General features: G+C 36.4%; 1 protein-coding gene across 1 annotated transcript in view; it reads right to left on the bottom strand.

Annotated features, from left to right (window-relative positions):
* Nucleotides 1-16,217, bottom strand: part of LOC116738136 (glypican-5-like) — a 174,283-nt gene that overhangs the window by 64,370 nt on the left and 93,696 nt on the right. Inside the window, exon 4 of the mRNA XM_032593620.1 lies at nt 6,052-6,185. Within this exon, the coding sequence (XP_032449511.1) occupies nt 6,052-6,185 (134 nt within the window). The remainder of the gene's footprint in view (nt 1-6,051; nt 6,186-16,217) is intronic.

Raw genomic sequence — 16,217 nt, 5'->3', positions numbered from 1 at the left:
TGAAACGTTTCCATTAAGCCTCCCATACGACTTACAGTGTCATGTCATGAACTCAATTATGGACATTTATATTTTTAAAAATGGTAGCTGGCAACAACCTATAATTCTAGACCTAGTAAAATATTCTTCAAAAATGAAGATGTGTTCATAGGGCACCTGGGTGGCTCAGTTGGTTGTGTGTCCGACTTCGGCTCAGGTCATGATCTCATAGTTTGTGAGTTCGAGCCCCACATCAGGCTCTGTGCTGACCACTCAGAGTCTGGAGCCTGCTTCGGGTTCTGTCTCCCTCTCTCTGCTCTTCCCCTGCTCACATGCTGTCTCTCTCTCAAGAATAAATAAAGATTTAAAAAATTAAAAAAAAAAAACAAAAAAAAACAAAATGAAGATGTTTTCAAACAAAAGTTGAGAGAATTCATCACCAGTAATAAGCAATGAAAAATATACAAAAGGCTAAGGCAAAATGATTCTAGATTGACACATGGAATTAAAAAAAAAGCACCACAAAGAATAAAATATAGGTTATTACAATATTGACTATTTTAAAACGATAACAATAATATCTTGGAAGATGTTAAAACATTGTTAGAAGTTATTTGTTAGGAATAGGGTAATGGAAGATAGGAAGAGGGTAATGGAGTGAAACTATTTTAAAGTTCTTATATCGTTCAATGAAGTAGTAAAAGTTCTACTTTAAAGCAGATAGTAAAAATTAAAAATGCATATTGTTATCTCTATGGTAACCATTAGAAGAATAATAAAAAATGCAAGTAAAAAAAGCCATGAAGATCTCAAAAAATATTAAATACCTGTTAAAGTCAAAAGAAGGCAAGAGATCCACATAAGAGTGAAACCATATGGTATCTGTCTTTCTCTGTATGGCTTATTTCACTTAGCATCACACTCTCCAGTTCCATCCACGTTGCTACAAAAGGCCATATTTCATTTTTTCTCATTGCCACGTAGTATTCCATTGTGTATATAAACCACAATTTCTTTATCCATTCATCAGTTGATGGACATTTAGGCTCTTTCCATAATTTGGCTATTGTTGAGAGTGCTGCTATGAACATTGGGGTACAAGTGCCCCTATGCATCAGTACTCTTAACAGGAACCCATGGGGGAGGGGAAGGAAAAAAAAAAAAAAAGAGGTTAGAGTGGGAGAGAGCCAAAGCAGAAGAGACTTTTAAAAACTGAGAACAAACTGAGGGTTGATGGGGGGTGGGAGGGAGGAGAGGGTGGGTGATGGGTATTGAGGAGGGCACCTTTTGGGATGAGCACTGGGTGTTGTATGGAAACCAATTTGACAATAAATTTCATATATAAAAAAAAAAAAAGAAGGCAAGAGAGGAGGAATAAAGAATAAAGAACATGGGGTAAAGAGAAAACAAAGAACAAGATGGCAGCCTTAAACCACTTCAGGATACTATATACCCCTGCAAAAAATTGACTACACATCCCAACTGAAAAACAAAAAAGTAATTAATGATCACTTAATAAATACTGTTGGGTAGTTAAAAAAAAAGCTAACTGGTCAAATCATACATAAGTCAACAATAGTTATATTAACACAACCTGAAAAGAATTGATTGGATAATGGAAAACTCTGTAAATTAAACTCTGTTTTAAAGCCTGGAAATATTTTTGTTAGGATGCCATAAATCTAACATAATTTTAACAACAAATTTTGGGGCACCTGGCTGGCTCAGTTGGAAAAGCATGAGACTCTTGATCTCAGTGTTGTGAGTTCGAATCGAGCCCCACACTGGGTATAGAGAATACTAAAATAAATAAATAAATAAATAAATAAATAAACAAACAAACAAATAAATAAATAGCAAGCTTTGGACAACAATTTTTTATAAGATGTACCACTAAAGATACTAAGTCTAAAGTAAACTGTGACAGTATAATTTAAAGACTATGACTTCTTTATATGTAAAAATGTATTTTAAATTGTTAACCATAGAATAGTGTTTATCTTCATTTACATTAACAAAACAACAGATGCATTTTACAATTTTCTATTTTTCAGCTACCAGAGCAATTATATTAACTTACAGAAACTCTTGTGTGTGTTTTTTTGTTTTAGTTTTAAATTGCTTTAAATTTATAGATAGTAGTTACTGTTATAGATATTCTCATGGGAATTACCCAAGGTAACTAAGAAAACCTAAAAAATACTGTCATGGATACAATGCTAACTTACAAAAACTAACTCAGAAAATATTTTTTTAACTTTACTTTTTTATGAATCGCACAAAACAGTGTTTGTTAATGATCTGGATGGGCTGACTGAGAACTCATTTTTCCCTTATCTACTTTTTTTTTACAATAAACTTTCACTTTGTTCTAATTAATAACTAAGTTATAACAGAAAGTCCCAAGTCAATAAGTCTTTTCAGCAAATTATATTTTATCTCTATCTGGATAATCACTATATCTACAATATACCATAATGAAAAATTATCTATGCTTAGCATATGAAATAGCAAAAAAAAGTTATTTAAAAATTGAGTACCATTAGTTCTCACAAAAATTTTGACTGAAAGAGTATTAACTATGTTTTTATAAGGAAAATATAATTAAAAAAACACTTTTCACCTAAACTTTAAAATAATGTATATGTGTATATTTATTTATATGTATATACACACAAACACACACATATTTTCTCAGATACAGAGAGTTAAAGAATACTCCTCTGTCCCTGGCATACTGTCATAACTTATACTTGAAATAGAATATTTATTTATTTTTTCATCCTTCAGCCTCTTTCCTGTTTTTCTATAAATATCCATTCTAATATATTTAATATAAGTACTTTGCCATATCCTCTCCTTGAAAAATATATACTAATTTTTTATATATTTGCTACTAATTTATAAAAATGGTATTGCACTGTTATTCTCATTCTATTTAATATATTTTTCTCTTTAATCATAATGATATTTTTTGATGCATGAAAATGCATTCTATCCTTCTGACTCATAATATTCCAAACTAATATATTTTATTTTTCTTGTTATGGACATATAACTTGCCTCTAACTCTCAGCTACCACAGTTATGCAAGAATTCTCCTTGTGAATATAAGCAAGAGTTTCTTGGGATACAGGCTAAGGTAAGGTAGACAAGTACATAGAGTATACGAGTTTTATAAGGTACAGCAAGCTTCTTGCTAGAATGGCTGTACCGGTGTACCATGTGATCATTCACATAGAAAATCGAATCCTATCAACTGATCAACCATTAGAATGGAGTTCAGAAAAGTACCCATATATAGCATTTTAAACACATCTTTGTCCAAATCAGTCTATTCGATATTCATGTCACTTGTTTGGCTATTCTATGCACACTGAGATGGGCTTGGAGAATGTTTGGATTATCATAACCTGAGTCAGAGGGTGACTCCAATTACATCCAGCTTTGTATGTGGTATCTGCCAGAGCAAATCCAAACATGTACTGCTACCTGCTATCTAGCTAACAATTGATTGTCCTTTATCAATTAGTAAGGACAATTAGAAATATTTCACTTTCAGCTCGTAAGAATATCTTCACTGTTAGACCTCAGGGCAACTCTCCCACTCCATGACAGACAGGAGCCCTGATCATTTGGATATCCTACAGGACGCCATGCTGATAATAAAATATTGATCACATCATCCTAGTTGCCTTAGTAGACATGTTCATGCCTCTGGTGGGGAAAAATACTGACATTTCAAGTGCTTGACAATTCAGCAGGGGTTCTAAATGTCTAGTTGTCTGGATCTTAATGGGTTATTCTAACATAAAAGGCAAATTTCTGCCTTATGATGACCTAGCACTCAGGAAGAGGCACAATGCTTTTTGGGTCCCTTTGAATATTAGACAAAACATAATATACACTTGAGTGTTGCTCTAACCCAAATATAGAGTAGCCCCAAGGAGCTTTTGTATGAGAAAGAAAAGTCTGTAGCTTGGAATTTTGCAAACTGTTCTGATGTTCAGTCCAGATGACCCAGCTCATCCATTCAAAGGTGCCTTAGAGTACAAGTAACAAATGAAGATGCTCTACAGAAACCCTGGGAAGTTATGATCTCATGGTTCGTGAGATAGAGCCCTGTGTTGGAGCCTGTCCTCACAGCGTGGAGCTGCTTGGGATTCTCTCTCCCTCTCTCTCTCTCTGCCCCTCCTCTGCACATGTGCATGCTCTCTCTTTAAAAAATAAATAAACATTTTTTTGAAAAATGAATTGCTTAAGTGAGCTCATGTACAATACTTCTGGTTGTTTACTTTGTGTGGCATGATACTTGTCTATGATGGACCTACTCTGGTTCATGGGTAATAGCTAAAGGTGGCTGGTTGTTTAGGGATACAGAAATACATGAGTCTGCAAGGTTGGTGACAAGAAGTCTATTCAATGGCCTGGATAGATACTTATAGAACTTTCCATTCACAAGAGCCCCTCATTACTCCTGAGATATTTCACTTGTATTGGGTTTTGTTTTGTCTTTCCAACAACTGAGTTGTTTTGATGGTGAAACAGACATGACCTTTAAAACCTTAAGATCTTCCTTAGCTAGGTTTTATTAGAAGAATCACTCTACACTATACCTAGCCACTACATGCTATATACACTAGCTAAAGCACATTAATTTCTCAAATACAAGAAAAGACTGCTGATCACTATAGATGTTTAGAAGAAAAAAGAACAGCTAGTTTACATGCAAACAAAGTGCTACTTCTTTTGAGCTGCAGTAAATAGCGAGCAATAGCCCAGATCTTTATCCCAAATTATAGTCCATCTGAGAAGAGAATGAGGCAATTAAGAGCACTATCCCAAAAGGAAAGAAACAGAGTTTACATTCTAAAGAGTAAAGCGATGTAAAATACTGAGGCTGCCATAAGATATTATTAGAAATAACTATTTGAGGGGGCACCTGGGTGGCTTGAGCATCCGACTTCAGCTCAGGTCATGATCTCATGGTCTGTGGGTTCGAGCCCCTTGTCAGACTCTGTGCTGACAGCTCAGAGCCTGGAGCCTGCTTCAGATTCTGTGTCTCCCTCTGTCTCTCTCTCCCTCAAAAATAAATAAACATTAAAAAAAAGAAATAACTATTTGGATTAATAAATGAATATAGAATTCTCAGTTTCAATTCATTTCAAAAACACCCACCAAGAAGCTAGTATTTGTCAGGGCATACAGTGGGCAACAGAATGCAAAAATAAATAAAATAACAGTTTCCTTTAATTTTAAGAGTTTTTCAGTTTGACTGCCAATTATCAAGCAAAGAGATATAGATGAAGGCTTTAATTTAACATGTGAAACAGTGACGGGGGCAGTGGTAGAAATGTGAGTTATAGAAGCAAGCCACTCAATGCTTATCATTTTGAATCAATGTATAGCCATTTTCAGCATTCCAGATTAAAGGTATAGAAACTTCTTATCTAACCATTTGTTAAATACTTGCTTAATAGACAGTAACACAGATTTCATCATTTATGTGAATGCTTTTTCTCTCTTGCATCACCCAATACAGTAGACACTAACTATATGTGGAGTTTAGGCTAAAATCAATTAAAATTAAAAATGGAATCATCAGTCACACTAGCCATATTTTAAACTTTTTTTTTATGGTAAGATCTACTTTCGTAACAAAATTTGAAGGGTACAATATAGTATTGTTGACTACAGGGAGAGGGAATTGGGGAAGTATTAACTAATGGCATAAAGTTTCAGTTGAGCTAGATGAGTAAGTCCTAGAGGTCTGCTGTACAATATTGTACGCTAGCCACATTTTAAGAGCACAATGACCATACGTGCCTATTGCCCGCCATAGTGTATTATAGCAAATGTCCCTTATCACAGAAAGTTTTATTGGTCTCACAGGTTGTACTTATCTTCCTAATTAACTGAATAGGAGCAACTGCTGAGTTTTAAAAGTAATTAATGGTGATCTTTTTTTCTTCAATAGTGTATTTGGTTCTACTTAATTGAATACATTCTATTCTGTTGAAAATTAATGGCTTACTTTCTTTTCTCTTTCTGGTTGTAAAACAAATGTCTTACTTTCTTCTGTTGGCAAGTGTCTCTTCACCATTTCTTGGAGAGATCTTCATCCCATGCTTCTCTTTGCTTCCCTCAAAAGAACAACGGGGGCTTTGTGTAGGTGTTCTGATTGGACGGCCACAAATCTTACTGATCTTTCAAAGAGAAAATATTAAAAGGCAGTTAGAAACCTCCCTCCATCCTACCTGAGAATGTAATATTTGCTAGAGTCCAAAACAATGTAATGTTCTTACTTACACTTCAATATTAACTTTTAAGACATAAAATGTTTGTTAATTTTCCAAAGGGGGAATCAAATTACCTGCATAAAATGGCAACCATGATTAATTGATGCTAGGCACATATATATGTTTTGCATGTATATATACGCAAAGTACATGAAGCAAACATATGCAGAATAAGAGAAGTATATTAATAAACTTGCCTGCTTGTATAAATAAGACTACTTAACCAAAATAGGTATTTTATGGTTTATATTCAATTTATGACAATCACATAATTGTACTGAAATTTTAAATGAAATAATTTGCTATTAAATATGCAGTCTGTTTTCTAAATGAGTTCTAAAGGTAGTTTTCTTCTTAAGGTCTTTTTTTTTTATATTAGAGAGAGAGAGAGAGAGGAGAGAGAGAGAGAGAGAGAGAGAGAGAGTGCAAGCGGTAGAGAGGGGGAGAGGGAGAGAGAGATTGAGAATCCTAAGCAGGCTGTATTCTCAGTGCAGAGCCCAATGTGGGGCTCAATCCCATGACCCTGAGATCATGATGTGAGCCAAAATCAAGAGTCAATCATTCAATCAACTGAGCCACCCAGGTACCCCTTAAGATCTTCTCTTAAAATAATAATGAATACATTTGTATAGACATTTCATTTGGTAATTGTTCTATATCTTCTTCTTGTATTTTGAGAGTGCTAGTAGAGTTGTTTTTCTAAAATCTAAAATCATTTTTCTAAAATCAAATGAAAGAGTAAAAAACTTATCTAGCCAAGATCTTTATATAATTTACATAATTATCATTGAGAAAGTAACTAATTAATTGGACATATTACCATGTAGAGCATAAAAAAGACTCACACAATACCTTAAAGAGGTGGAGTACTTAAAGAAGTAGAGTAGTATAATTGCAAATACATAAAAACATTGCCTAGGAATCAGGAGACTTTGGTTCTTGTCCTAATTTTTCCATCTTAAGCACTGAAATCTTGAAAACAGTAGCAGAACTTCTTTGAATTTGATTCTCTTATATGTAAGATGAAGAGATTAGAGTAAATTATTCCCAAGTTCCATTAAATTTATCAATTTCTTGAATTTTCCATGCAATGAGCATTAAAGGAATTATGCACTAATTTGTTTATTTAACCCATATTTATCTTGTTTCTTATATTTGCAAAGAAAATGTATTAGAGGTTAGAAGAGAAAAAAGGCAAAAAACTGAATTTTCTCCTAAAAGAGAAAACTGAGCAGGCTCTGAGTTCTCGGCAGCATCCCATGCAGGCTCCTCATTGTCACCACAGAGCCCCACACAGGGCTCAAACCCACGAACCATAAGATCATGACCTGAGCTGAAACCAAGAGTCAAACGTTCAACTGACTGAGTCACCCAAGTGCCTCAGAGCAGGTAAATGGTGAAGAGACTCCTAAAGTAGTGCTGAGGGCGAAAAAAGTTATTTTGAACTGTAGTAGTGGCTATGTTCATGAAGAGAAAGATTCATGAATTATAGAGAGAAGTAAAATCAACAAGGCCAAATCCAGAACACAGACAACAACAAAAGTTATGGAAGATGGAGGAAGAACTGTTATCCATTGCTGGTGGGAACGAAGAATGGTATAGACAGTTTGGAAGACAGTTTCGTGGTTTCTTACAAAATGAAAATTATCCATAGGAATTGAAAACTGATGTCCATACAAAGACCTGCACATGGATGTTTACAGAAGCTTTATTCATAATTGCCAAAACTTGGAAGCAGCTGAGATGTCTTTCAGTAGGTGACTGGGTAAAACTGTGGTGCATCCAGATAGCGCAATATTACTCAACACTAAAAACAAATGAGCTATTAGAAAAGACATGGAAGAAACTCAAATGCATACTACGAAGTAAAATAAGCCATCTGACAAGGCTATAAACTGTATGATTCCAACTATATGATATTCTAGAAAAGGCAAAACTGTGAGCACTAAAATTCTTAGTGGCTGTCAGAGATCAAAGAGAACATAGGGATAAGCAGATTGAGAACAGAGGATGTTTGGGATGGTACAACTACTGTGTATGATGCTAGGGTGGATACATGTCATTATAAATTTGTCCAAACAAATGGAATGAATATACAACACCAAGAGTGAATCCTAATATAACCTATAGACTGGGTGATAATGATGTGTCAGTTGAGGTTCATCAATTCCAAAAAATGTCTGACTCTGACAAGGATGTTGACAACGGGGTAGGCTATGTGTGAGTGGGGACAGGGGATAGATATATGGGGAATCTGTACCTTCTTGCTCAGTTTTGATGTGAACTTAAAACTGCTCTAAAAAATGCAATCTATTTTTTAAAAAATCAACAGGGTTTGGCAAATGACCAAAAGTGAGAAGTTAGGGAAGTGTAAGACCAAGGTGTTAAAAGGCTCAAAGTGAATTTCCAAGAAGCTGAAAAATAGTGATAGTGCAGTGTAAATATATTTAAGTGTGAAAATATTTTCTTAATGGAAAAAAAAAGTATCTTCATTGTCAACAATTCTTAGTCACAAGAACCAAGGGAAGACAATATAAGTTGATGGCAGAAATATTGAGTGAGATTGTTTAATGAAACTGCAGAATATTTGAAATAAAGGAACACAGTAAAAAAGAAATAGACTGCTATCATGATCCAATGTGACTAGCGATAGAGCTCTAGGAAACTTCTAGGAATCTCGGCTCTCATCCTGTCCTTAAAACTTGCGAAAATAAAAACACTTTGTAGTTATAAGTTAAGGGAAATCTTATTTCACCCTGCCCTTCCCATGTTGGACTTAAAACCATATTGGCTACTGAACATATTTCCTAGACAGGTAGATAGAAAGCTGAAAACACTAGCCTCACAAGATCTTTATTCTCATCATCTTTACAATTCTTTTTTGTATTTTGCTACAAATACAAAAGAAAATGTACAAGCCATAGACTTATGTTATCTTTGATTGTATCCAAAGGTCCAGGTATATATACCAGATTCCAACAAATACAAATAAATTTCAAATCCCTTCTATTTGTTGACTTGCTACCCGCTACCCGGGGAGCTCTACTTCACACCTTATTGAAAGGGAATGGAAAGCCATCTGTTACTAGCACATTAGCCTGTCACCTTGGCCCCGCTGGGGTGAGCCGATTTGGGTGGCCCATTTCAATACCTTCTTGCTATAGAAAAGTCCTTCACACTTACTTGGACTATTTTTCATCTTTGACTTACACTGCCATTTCCTCCTTACCCCCTCCTTGCTCTGTACTGTTCTCCCCTGCAATCAGTCTGAAGTGTCTCTGAAAGAATTGTTTCCCTTCTTAAGGCTTACCTACTCTTGCTTTAAGTTCATTCTCTGGCTTCCCACTGATCTTGAAGTTCCCATCTCACCTTGAAAGGCCCCTTTTAGTTGCCCCTAACCCGGGTCACTTCTCCCATCCTGAGTGAGTACTTGTTTTAGTACTTATCACCATGCAAACCTTCCCATTTTCACTATGTTCTTGCAGAAGGACAACTTCTCCTAGAGCCTCCCTTTTTGTTCATTCAGTCTTACTCAAGCCATCAAATTGCCAAAACTTTTAGTTAATAATCTAGAAAAGCTATTTGTTTATTTTTCTATCTATCTATTTATTTATTTTAGAGAGAGTGAGTGTGTGAGTGAGGAAGAGGGGTAGGGTGGGGAGAGAGAGAGAGGATCTTTTTTTTTTTTTTTTCAACGTTTATTTATTTTTGGGACAGAGAGAGACAGAGCACGAACGGGGGAGGGGCAGAGAGAGAGGGAGACACAGAATCGGAAACAGGCTCCAGGCTCTGAGCCATCAGCCCAGAGCCCGACGCGGGGCTCGAACTCACGCACCGCGAGATCGTGACCTGGCTGAAGTCGGACGCTTAACCGACTGCGCCACCCAGGCGCCCCGAGAGAGAGGATCTTAAGCAGGCTCCATGCTCAGTGCAAAGCCTTATGTGGGGCTCGATCCCATAACCCTGGGATCATGACCTGATCCAAAATCAAGAGTCAGATGATCAAGCGACTGAGCCACCCAGGCGCTCCTCAGAAATCTTTTTAAAGAACAATTTACATTGTTCATTTTCAGTTGACTCCCATAAGCAGAGCCTCTATTTCTTTTGCAATGGTCTTTTAAAGTGTTTAATAATAATTATAATTGAAGAGAAAACTGTATAGATCATCACTAGTTGAAAAGCAATGAATGTGGAGGTACTGTGAGTATTTAGTAAGCGATCTGTTCATAGGATGAAACAGAGGTGGATGGATGCTCCACCACTATCAGAGGCAAAAAGATAGAAGGAAAATCAAAGCTGTTAGCAGTTTTGAATCTGTTAATCAGGGTGAACAAAGATCCAATAACCCACGTGTACAAGTTAGAAGGTAGAACAAGTGTATCGTTTTGGCTTCTCTGTTCCTTAGAGCAGGAGATAAATTCTCATTTAAAACTCTGATTTGGAGGTAATTCTAAAAGGTAGCTCTAAATGATGCATTGGAGATAAAAGGAAAGTTAATGAATAGAATCACCTACATAGAGTCAATAGTTAAAACCATGAAAATGGATGAAATGACAAAATGTATATAGAATGCCAAGAAGGTCGGGGAGAAAATCTTCTGGCAGGAGAAAAACAACTCTGAAAATAAGGTGTTGGGTGGGGAGGGGAAGAGGAGAAGGAAGAGGGACTGGAAAAGAGAAAGAGATAAAAGGATTAAGAGGAAGGAGGGAAGGAAAGAAGAGAGGAGGAGAGGGTGGGCGGGAGGGAGGACTCCAGACTAACAGAGCTGGCAGTCTTTTAGATGGTCTCCAACCTTGAGGCTCCTGGATGGCTCAGTCAGTTAAGCATCCAACACTTGGTGTCGGCTCAGGCCATGATCTTGCAGTTTATGAGTTCAAGCCCCGCATCGGGCTCTGCGGGGAGAGGGCGGAGCCTGTTTGGGATTCTCTCTCTCCTCTCCCTCTGCCACTACCCTACCCTACCCTACTCATGCTCTCTGTCTCTCAAAATAAATAAACTTAAAAAAGAAAAACAGAAGGTATCCAACCTTAACCTATAGGTGAGAAGACGGAAGCCCAAGACAGGAATATAACTTTGCTAAGTCTGTATCTAGCTATTGGATGAGTCTATCTACTACTATTCAATCAACAGTCTCTTCTTTATACTTATTAGTGGTCTTGTTAGTCACATATTCTTATCCATTGGGAGGGACTCCCAGCATCATATAAGACCTGGGTCCTAAGTATCCTACATGAATGAAATAATTTGCGTTGAAAATGATCTAGATATACGAATAAACCAGAGAAGCCCATTTTTCCTTTGTATGTGGAAATAGATGAGGGGAAACATGGCAGTTATTTCCTTTAAGATTCCCACAAACTAATGGAGGTGGGGAGAAATGTAAGGATATTAGACAATTTGACGGATTTTAGGAGGCAAACTAGAATAACTGAATTTATGAAAAAGAAGTCCTCTTTTTCTTTTTCTTAATGTTTATTCATTTCTGAGAGAGAGAGACAGAGCATGAACAGGGAAGGGGCAGAGAGAGAGGGAGACCCAGAATCTGAACAGGCTCCTGGCTCTGAGCTGTCAGCACAGAGCCCGACACGGGGCTCAAAGCCACAAACTGTGAGATCATGACCTGAGCTGAAGTCAGATGCTCAACCAACTGAGTCATCCAAGTGCCCCAAAGAAGGCACTCTCTCTTGATACACTCCCCAAGTTCCAACTTAGTGAGATAGTAACATAAGATTTTCCTCTCTTCCATGAAAGTTCAGATAACATTGCAAAGAATAGTCAGTAACTTCCTGATCTACAAACTACCACAGCAAAATAATTTTGGTTTGATCAAATACCTGATTAACAGAATTGGAAAAGCAAAGTTCTGTCAGATTTCATTAAAGATGTCACAATTGACATATATTAAATGTTCTTGGATTTATGAATACTCAACATTTTCTCTAAAAAATCAATTTTTTTCAATATAAAAAGGATTTTCATATTGCTAGTGATCTGTGGTTGCTCTTAAAATCATGGTGGAAATAAAAAACTCTCTAATCCACATTTATTTTTTAATTGCACATTAAAATATTTTAGTAAATAAGTGTTATTTTGCTACTGCAAATAACTTTTAAAAGTTATCAAAATGTTGATATCACCTGTGTTTTCCATGTTGGATGCAACTGACCAATATTGGTTTTAATCATGATATTACTGTGCATTGAATGCCTATGATGGTAAATTGTGTGTGTCACCTTGACTGGCCATAGGGTGACAAGGTTACACATTATTTCTAGGCATGTCTGTGGCACTATTTCCAGATGAAATTAGCATTTGAGTCAGCGGACTCTGTAAAGTAGATTGCCTTCCCCAATGTGAGTGGGCATCATACAATTTACTGAGGGCCCGCAGAGAACAAAAAACAGATGAAGAAGGAATTTCTCTCTTTTTCCCTGCCTCATAGAGTAAACTGTCATCTCATCTTCTCCTGCCTTCAGACTGGGATTCACACCATCAGCTTCCCCGGCTCTCCGGCCTTTAGACTCAGACTAAATCATATGCCACTGGCTTTCCTGGGTCTCCACCTGCAAACAGCAAGTCATGGAATTTCTCCACGTCCATAATCACATGTGCCAATTCCTCAAAATAAATCTCTCCACATATATATTTCTCTGGAGAACTGTAAATAATATAATGCCAAATTCAGGCTTGATGAAGTAACATATCTTTTTACAACTACACAAATAAATTGTTTTGAACATCCTAGTCTTTATTGTAGCTTACATCTGCTTTGAACACATAATGAAATGATGATAATTACATGCAATTAATAAAAGGAGCATGTGGATACATAAAACTCTTAAAACACAAAAATCTTGCTTAATTTTCCTTAAATTATCAGTTCATTTCCTTCATGTGTCATTATATTTTGACAGAAGTAGTCAGAGGGGCGCCTGGGTAGCTCAGTCGGTTAAGCGTCTGACTTCGGCTCAGGTCACGATCTCGAGGTTTGTGAGTTCAAGCCCTGCTCTAAGCTCTGCACTGACAGCTCAGAGCCTGGAGCCTGTTTCAGATTTTGTGTCTCCCTCTCTCTCTGCCCCTCCCCTGCTTGTGCTCTATCTCTTTCTATCAAAAATAAATAAACATGAAAAAATTAAAAAGAAGTATATATCATTTCATCGCATTGATACATATGATAGTGTCCCCATACATCAAAATATAGTTTATTAACTCAATCTTTGAATCAGGTAGATTCCAAAATATCTTCCTAGTTTATTTTTCAATATAATGCAACATATACTTCAATGAAATCATAAAAATACACTGAATTAGTGTTGATAAACTTTTTTTAAACTTCAAATTTATGTTTATTTAAAAATTTTTTAATGTTTACTTTTTGAGAGAGAGAGAGCACGAGTTGGGGGAGGGGCAAAGATAGAATCCAAAGAGAATCCAAAGGAGGCTCTAGGCTCTGAGCTGTCACCACAGAGCCTGGTGTGGAGCTTGAACTCACAGATGTTAGATCATGACCTAAGCTGAAGTCAGATACTTAACGGACCGAGCCACCTAGGTGCCCAAATGTTGATAAACTTTTAGATGGATTTAATTAAGCAAACAATAAGTAAACAATATTAATTATGCAAGAGTGATAACATAGTAAAATCATATGATCAGAGATGAATTTCAGCAAAATTGAACTTAATGGAGCCATTTGTAAAATATAGTCTATTTTTCTGACAATTTCCATTAGTATGCTAGATGTCTTCCCAGCCAAAGTTACTTTTGGTGAGAAATATTAACTTCATGAGGACTAGTATTATGGTATGGTGATAGTACGTTATTACAAAAGATTTTGCTGAGTTTGTATTAATGGAAATGAAAAAATAAGTGATTACAGAATATCATACCCTATAACTATGGAGCAATCACCATCTATATAATATGCATGCTACTTTGAAGTTCAAGGTATAAATAATTCCAGAAGTCAGCTGTGGAAAAAATATAAAGTTATAGCTATAATACCACTTTTAAAACACTAGTACATTCTGGTATTGCAACAAGGAATATTTATAGTAAGTTATAAATTATTAAGACTCTAAAAAGCAGTACTTTTAAATATAAGTTATCCATAAGGAGAATTCTAAGTTTGTACAAGGTGCCCAGTTCCTGGGAAAAAGCAAATAAAACAGTGTTAACGCTGAATAAGGAAGAAAACACCTATTGTCTCCAGTTCACAAGGGTAGAGATATGTTAACTCTAGAGCCTGCAAAGAGTAAATAAGGCCCTTTTACAAGTGTCTACTTGGAACCAAAGAATGTTTGTCCTTGGATGGCTGGCTTTTCCTTGTCTTTCCTTTTAATTTTCCAGAAGTTGCCTCCCTGCATAGATTTCAGTAGCTATCATCATAAAGGTTGCCACACCGAACTCATTTTATAGTTCAAATTAAAAGAGAAGAAAGAAGAGGAAGGGGAGGAGGGGCAGGACACTGTGAAGCAGAATAACATTTCTAGATATTCTAAGTGGGATCCTAATTCTGCATTGCTAGTTTTGAGCACCTGCAAATTAAACCACCAGAGGGAGCTTCTGCATTTCAATCTGATGCCTAATCACTAATTAAATTTACTGCATGTGGCCATTTAAAATCATTTAACTCACGGAGCGCCTGGGTGGCTCAGTATCTGACTTCGTCTCCGATCATTACCTTGAGGTTCGTGAGTTTGAGGCCCGCATCGGGCTCTGTGCTGATAGCTCAGAGCCAGGAGCCTGCTTCAGATTCTGTGTCTCCTTCTCTCTCTGCCCCTCCCCTGCTCTCTTTCTCTCTCTCTCTCTGTCCGCCAAAAATAAATAAAATGTTAAAAAAAAAATCATTTAACTCAGGACTCTTAGAAAAAAAAAATGCAACTTGTAGGCCAAACTGACAAATATTTAGATACATGAAATCTGCATAAAAAGCCAGTCTTCCATGTAAAATGGAAGAATGGGGCTGAGTGCCAATGTAATCAAATGAGAAAAGGAAAACCAACCCAGAATTGAGGACTAATTCCTCCAAACTGAGCTATGTTGTTGTCAGAAATGGGGAGAGACTGAAAACTAAGACAACCAATTATTTTCCCCTCTTGAGCCCTCTTGCCTTTCTTTCCTCCTTCCCTTTCTTCTGTGTTTCCTTCTTTTCCTCGTTCGTTCCCTTCTTCCCTTTTACTTTCCTTCCTTCATTCCAATCTCTCTTTCCTTTTCATTCATACCTATCTTTTTTCCTCCCTTACAATTATATGAGCACATTATTTTTGCAAGCTCCCAGGACTGGAAGTCAAATTTATGCATTTTAGTCCTTGTTTAGCTACCGATAGCAGTATCGCTCAATATGTGGAGCACCTATTATTTGTAGGGTGTTATTCTAAAAGATGGGAATACATTCTAAGAGATGATGAAACTTTTTAAAAATGCTTACATTCTAGCAGAGGAAACTGAAAATAGAACATTAAATATATTACCTTTATGCCTTAGTGAATGCCATTCAGTCAAAAATGGGTAAGAGATAGACTAATGGGTTGGACAGAGGATGGACTCCTGAATGAAGAAAGTAGAAGTGGTATAAATATGCAATGGAATATTAGTCAGCCATCAAAAAAATGAAATCTTGCCATTTGTAATGACACAGATGGAGCTAGAGAGTATTACGCTAAGCCAAATAAGTCAGTCAAAGACAAATACCATATGATTTCATTCATAATGGAATTTAAGAAACCAAACAAATGCAAAAGGGAAAAAAAGAGAGAGAGACAGAGAGATGCAAACCAGGAAACAAACTCAATTATAGAGAACAAACTGATGGTTACCAGAGGGGAGGTGGGTACTTGCTGTGATAAGGATCGGGTGTTTTATGGAACTATTGAATCACTATGTTGTGCACCTGAAACTAATATTATACTGTATGTTAACTAGTTGGAATTTAAACTAAAA

This window comes from Lynx canadensis, chromosome A1 (assembly GCF_007474595.2).
Source record: "Lynx canadensis isolate LIC74 chromosome A1, mLynCan4.pri.v2, whole genome shotgun sequence".
Classification (NCBI taxonomy): domain Eukaryota; kingdom Metazoa; phylum Chordata; class Mammalia; order Carnivora; family Felidae; genus Lynx; species Lynx canadensis.
The sequence above is the reverse complement of the archived record's forward strand: the minus strand, read 5'-3'. Positions and strand labels throughout refer to the sequence as shown.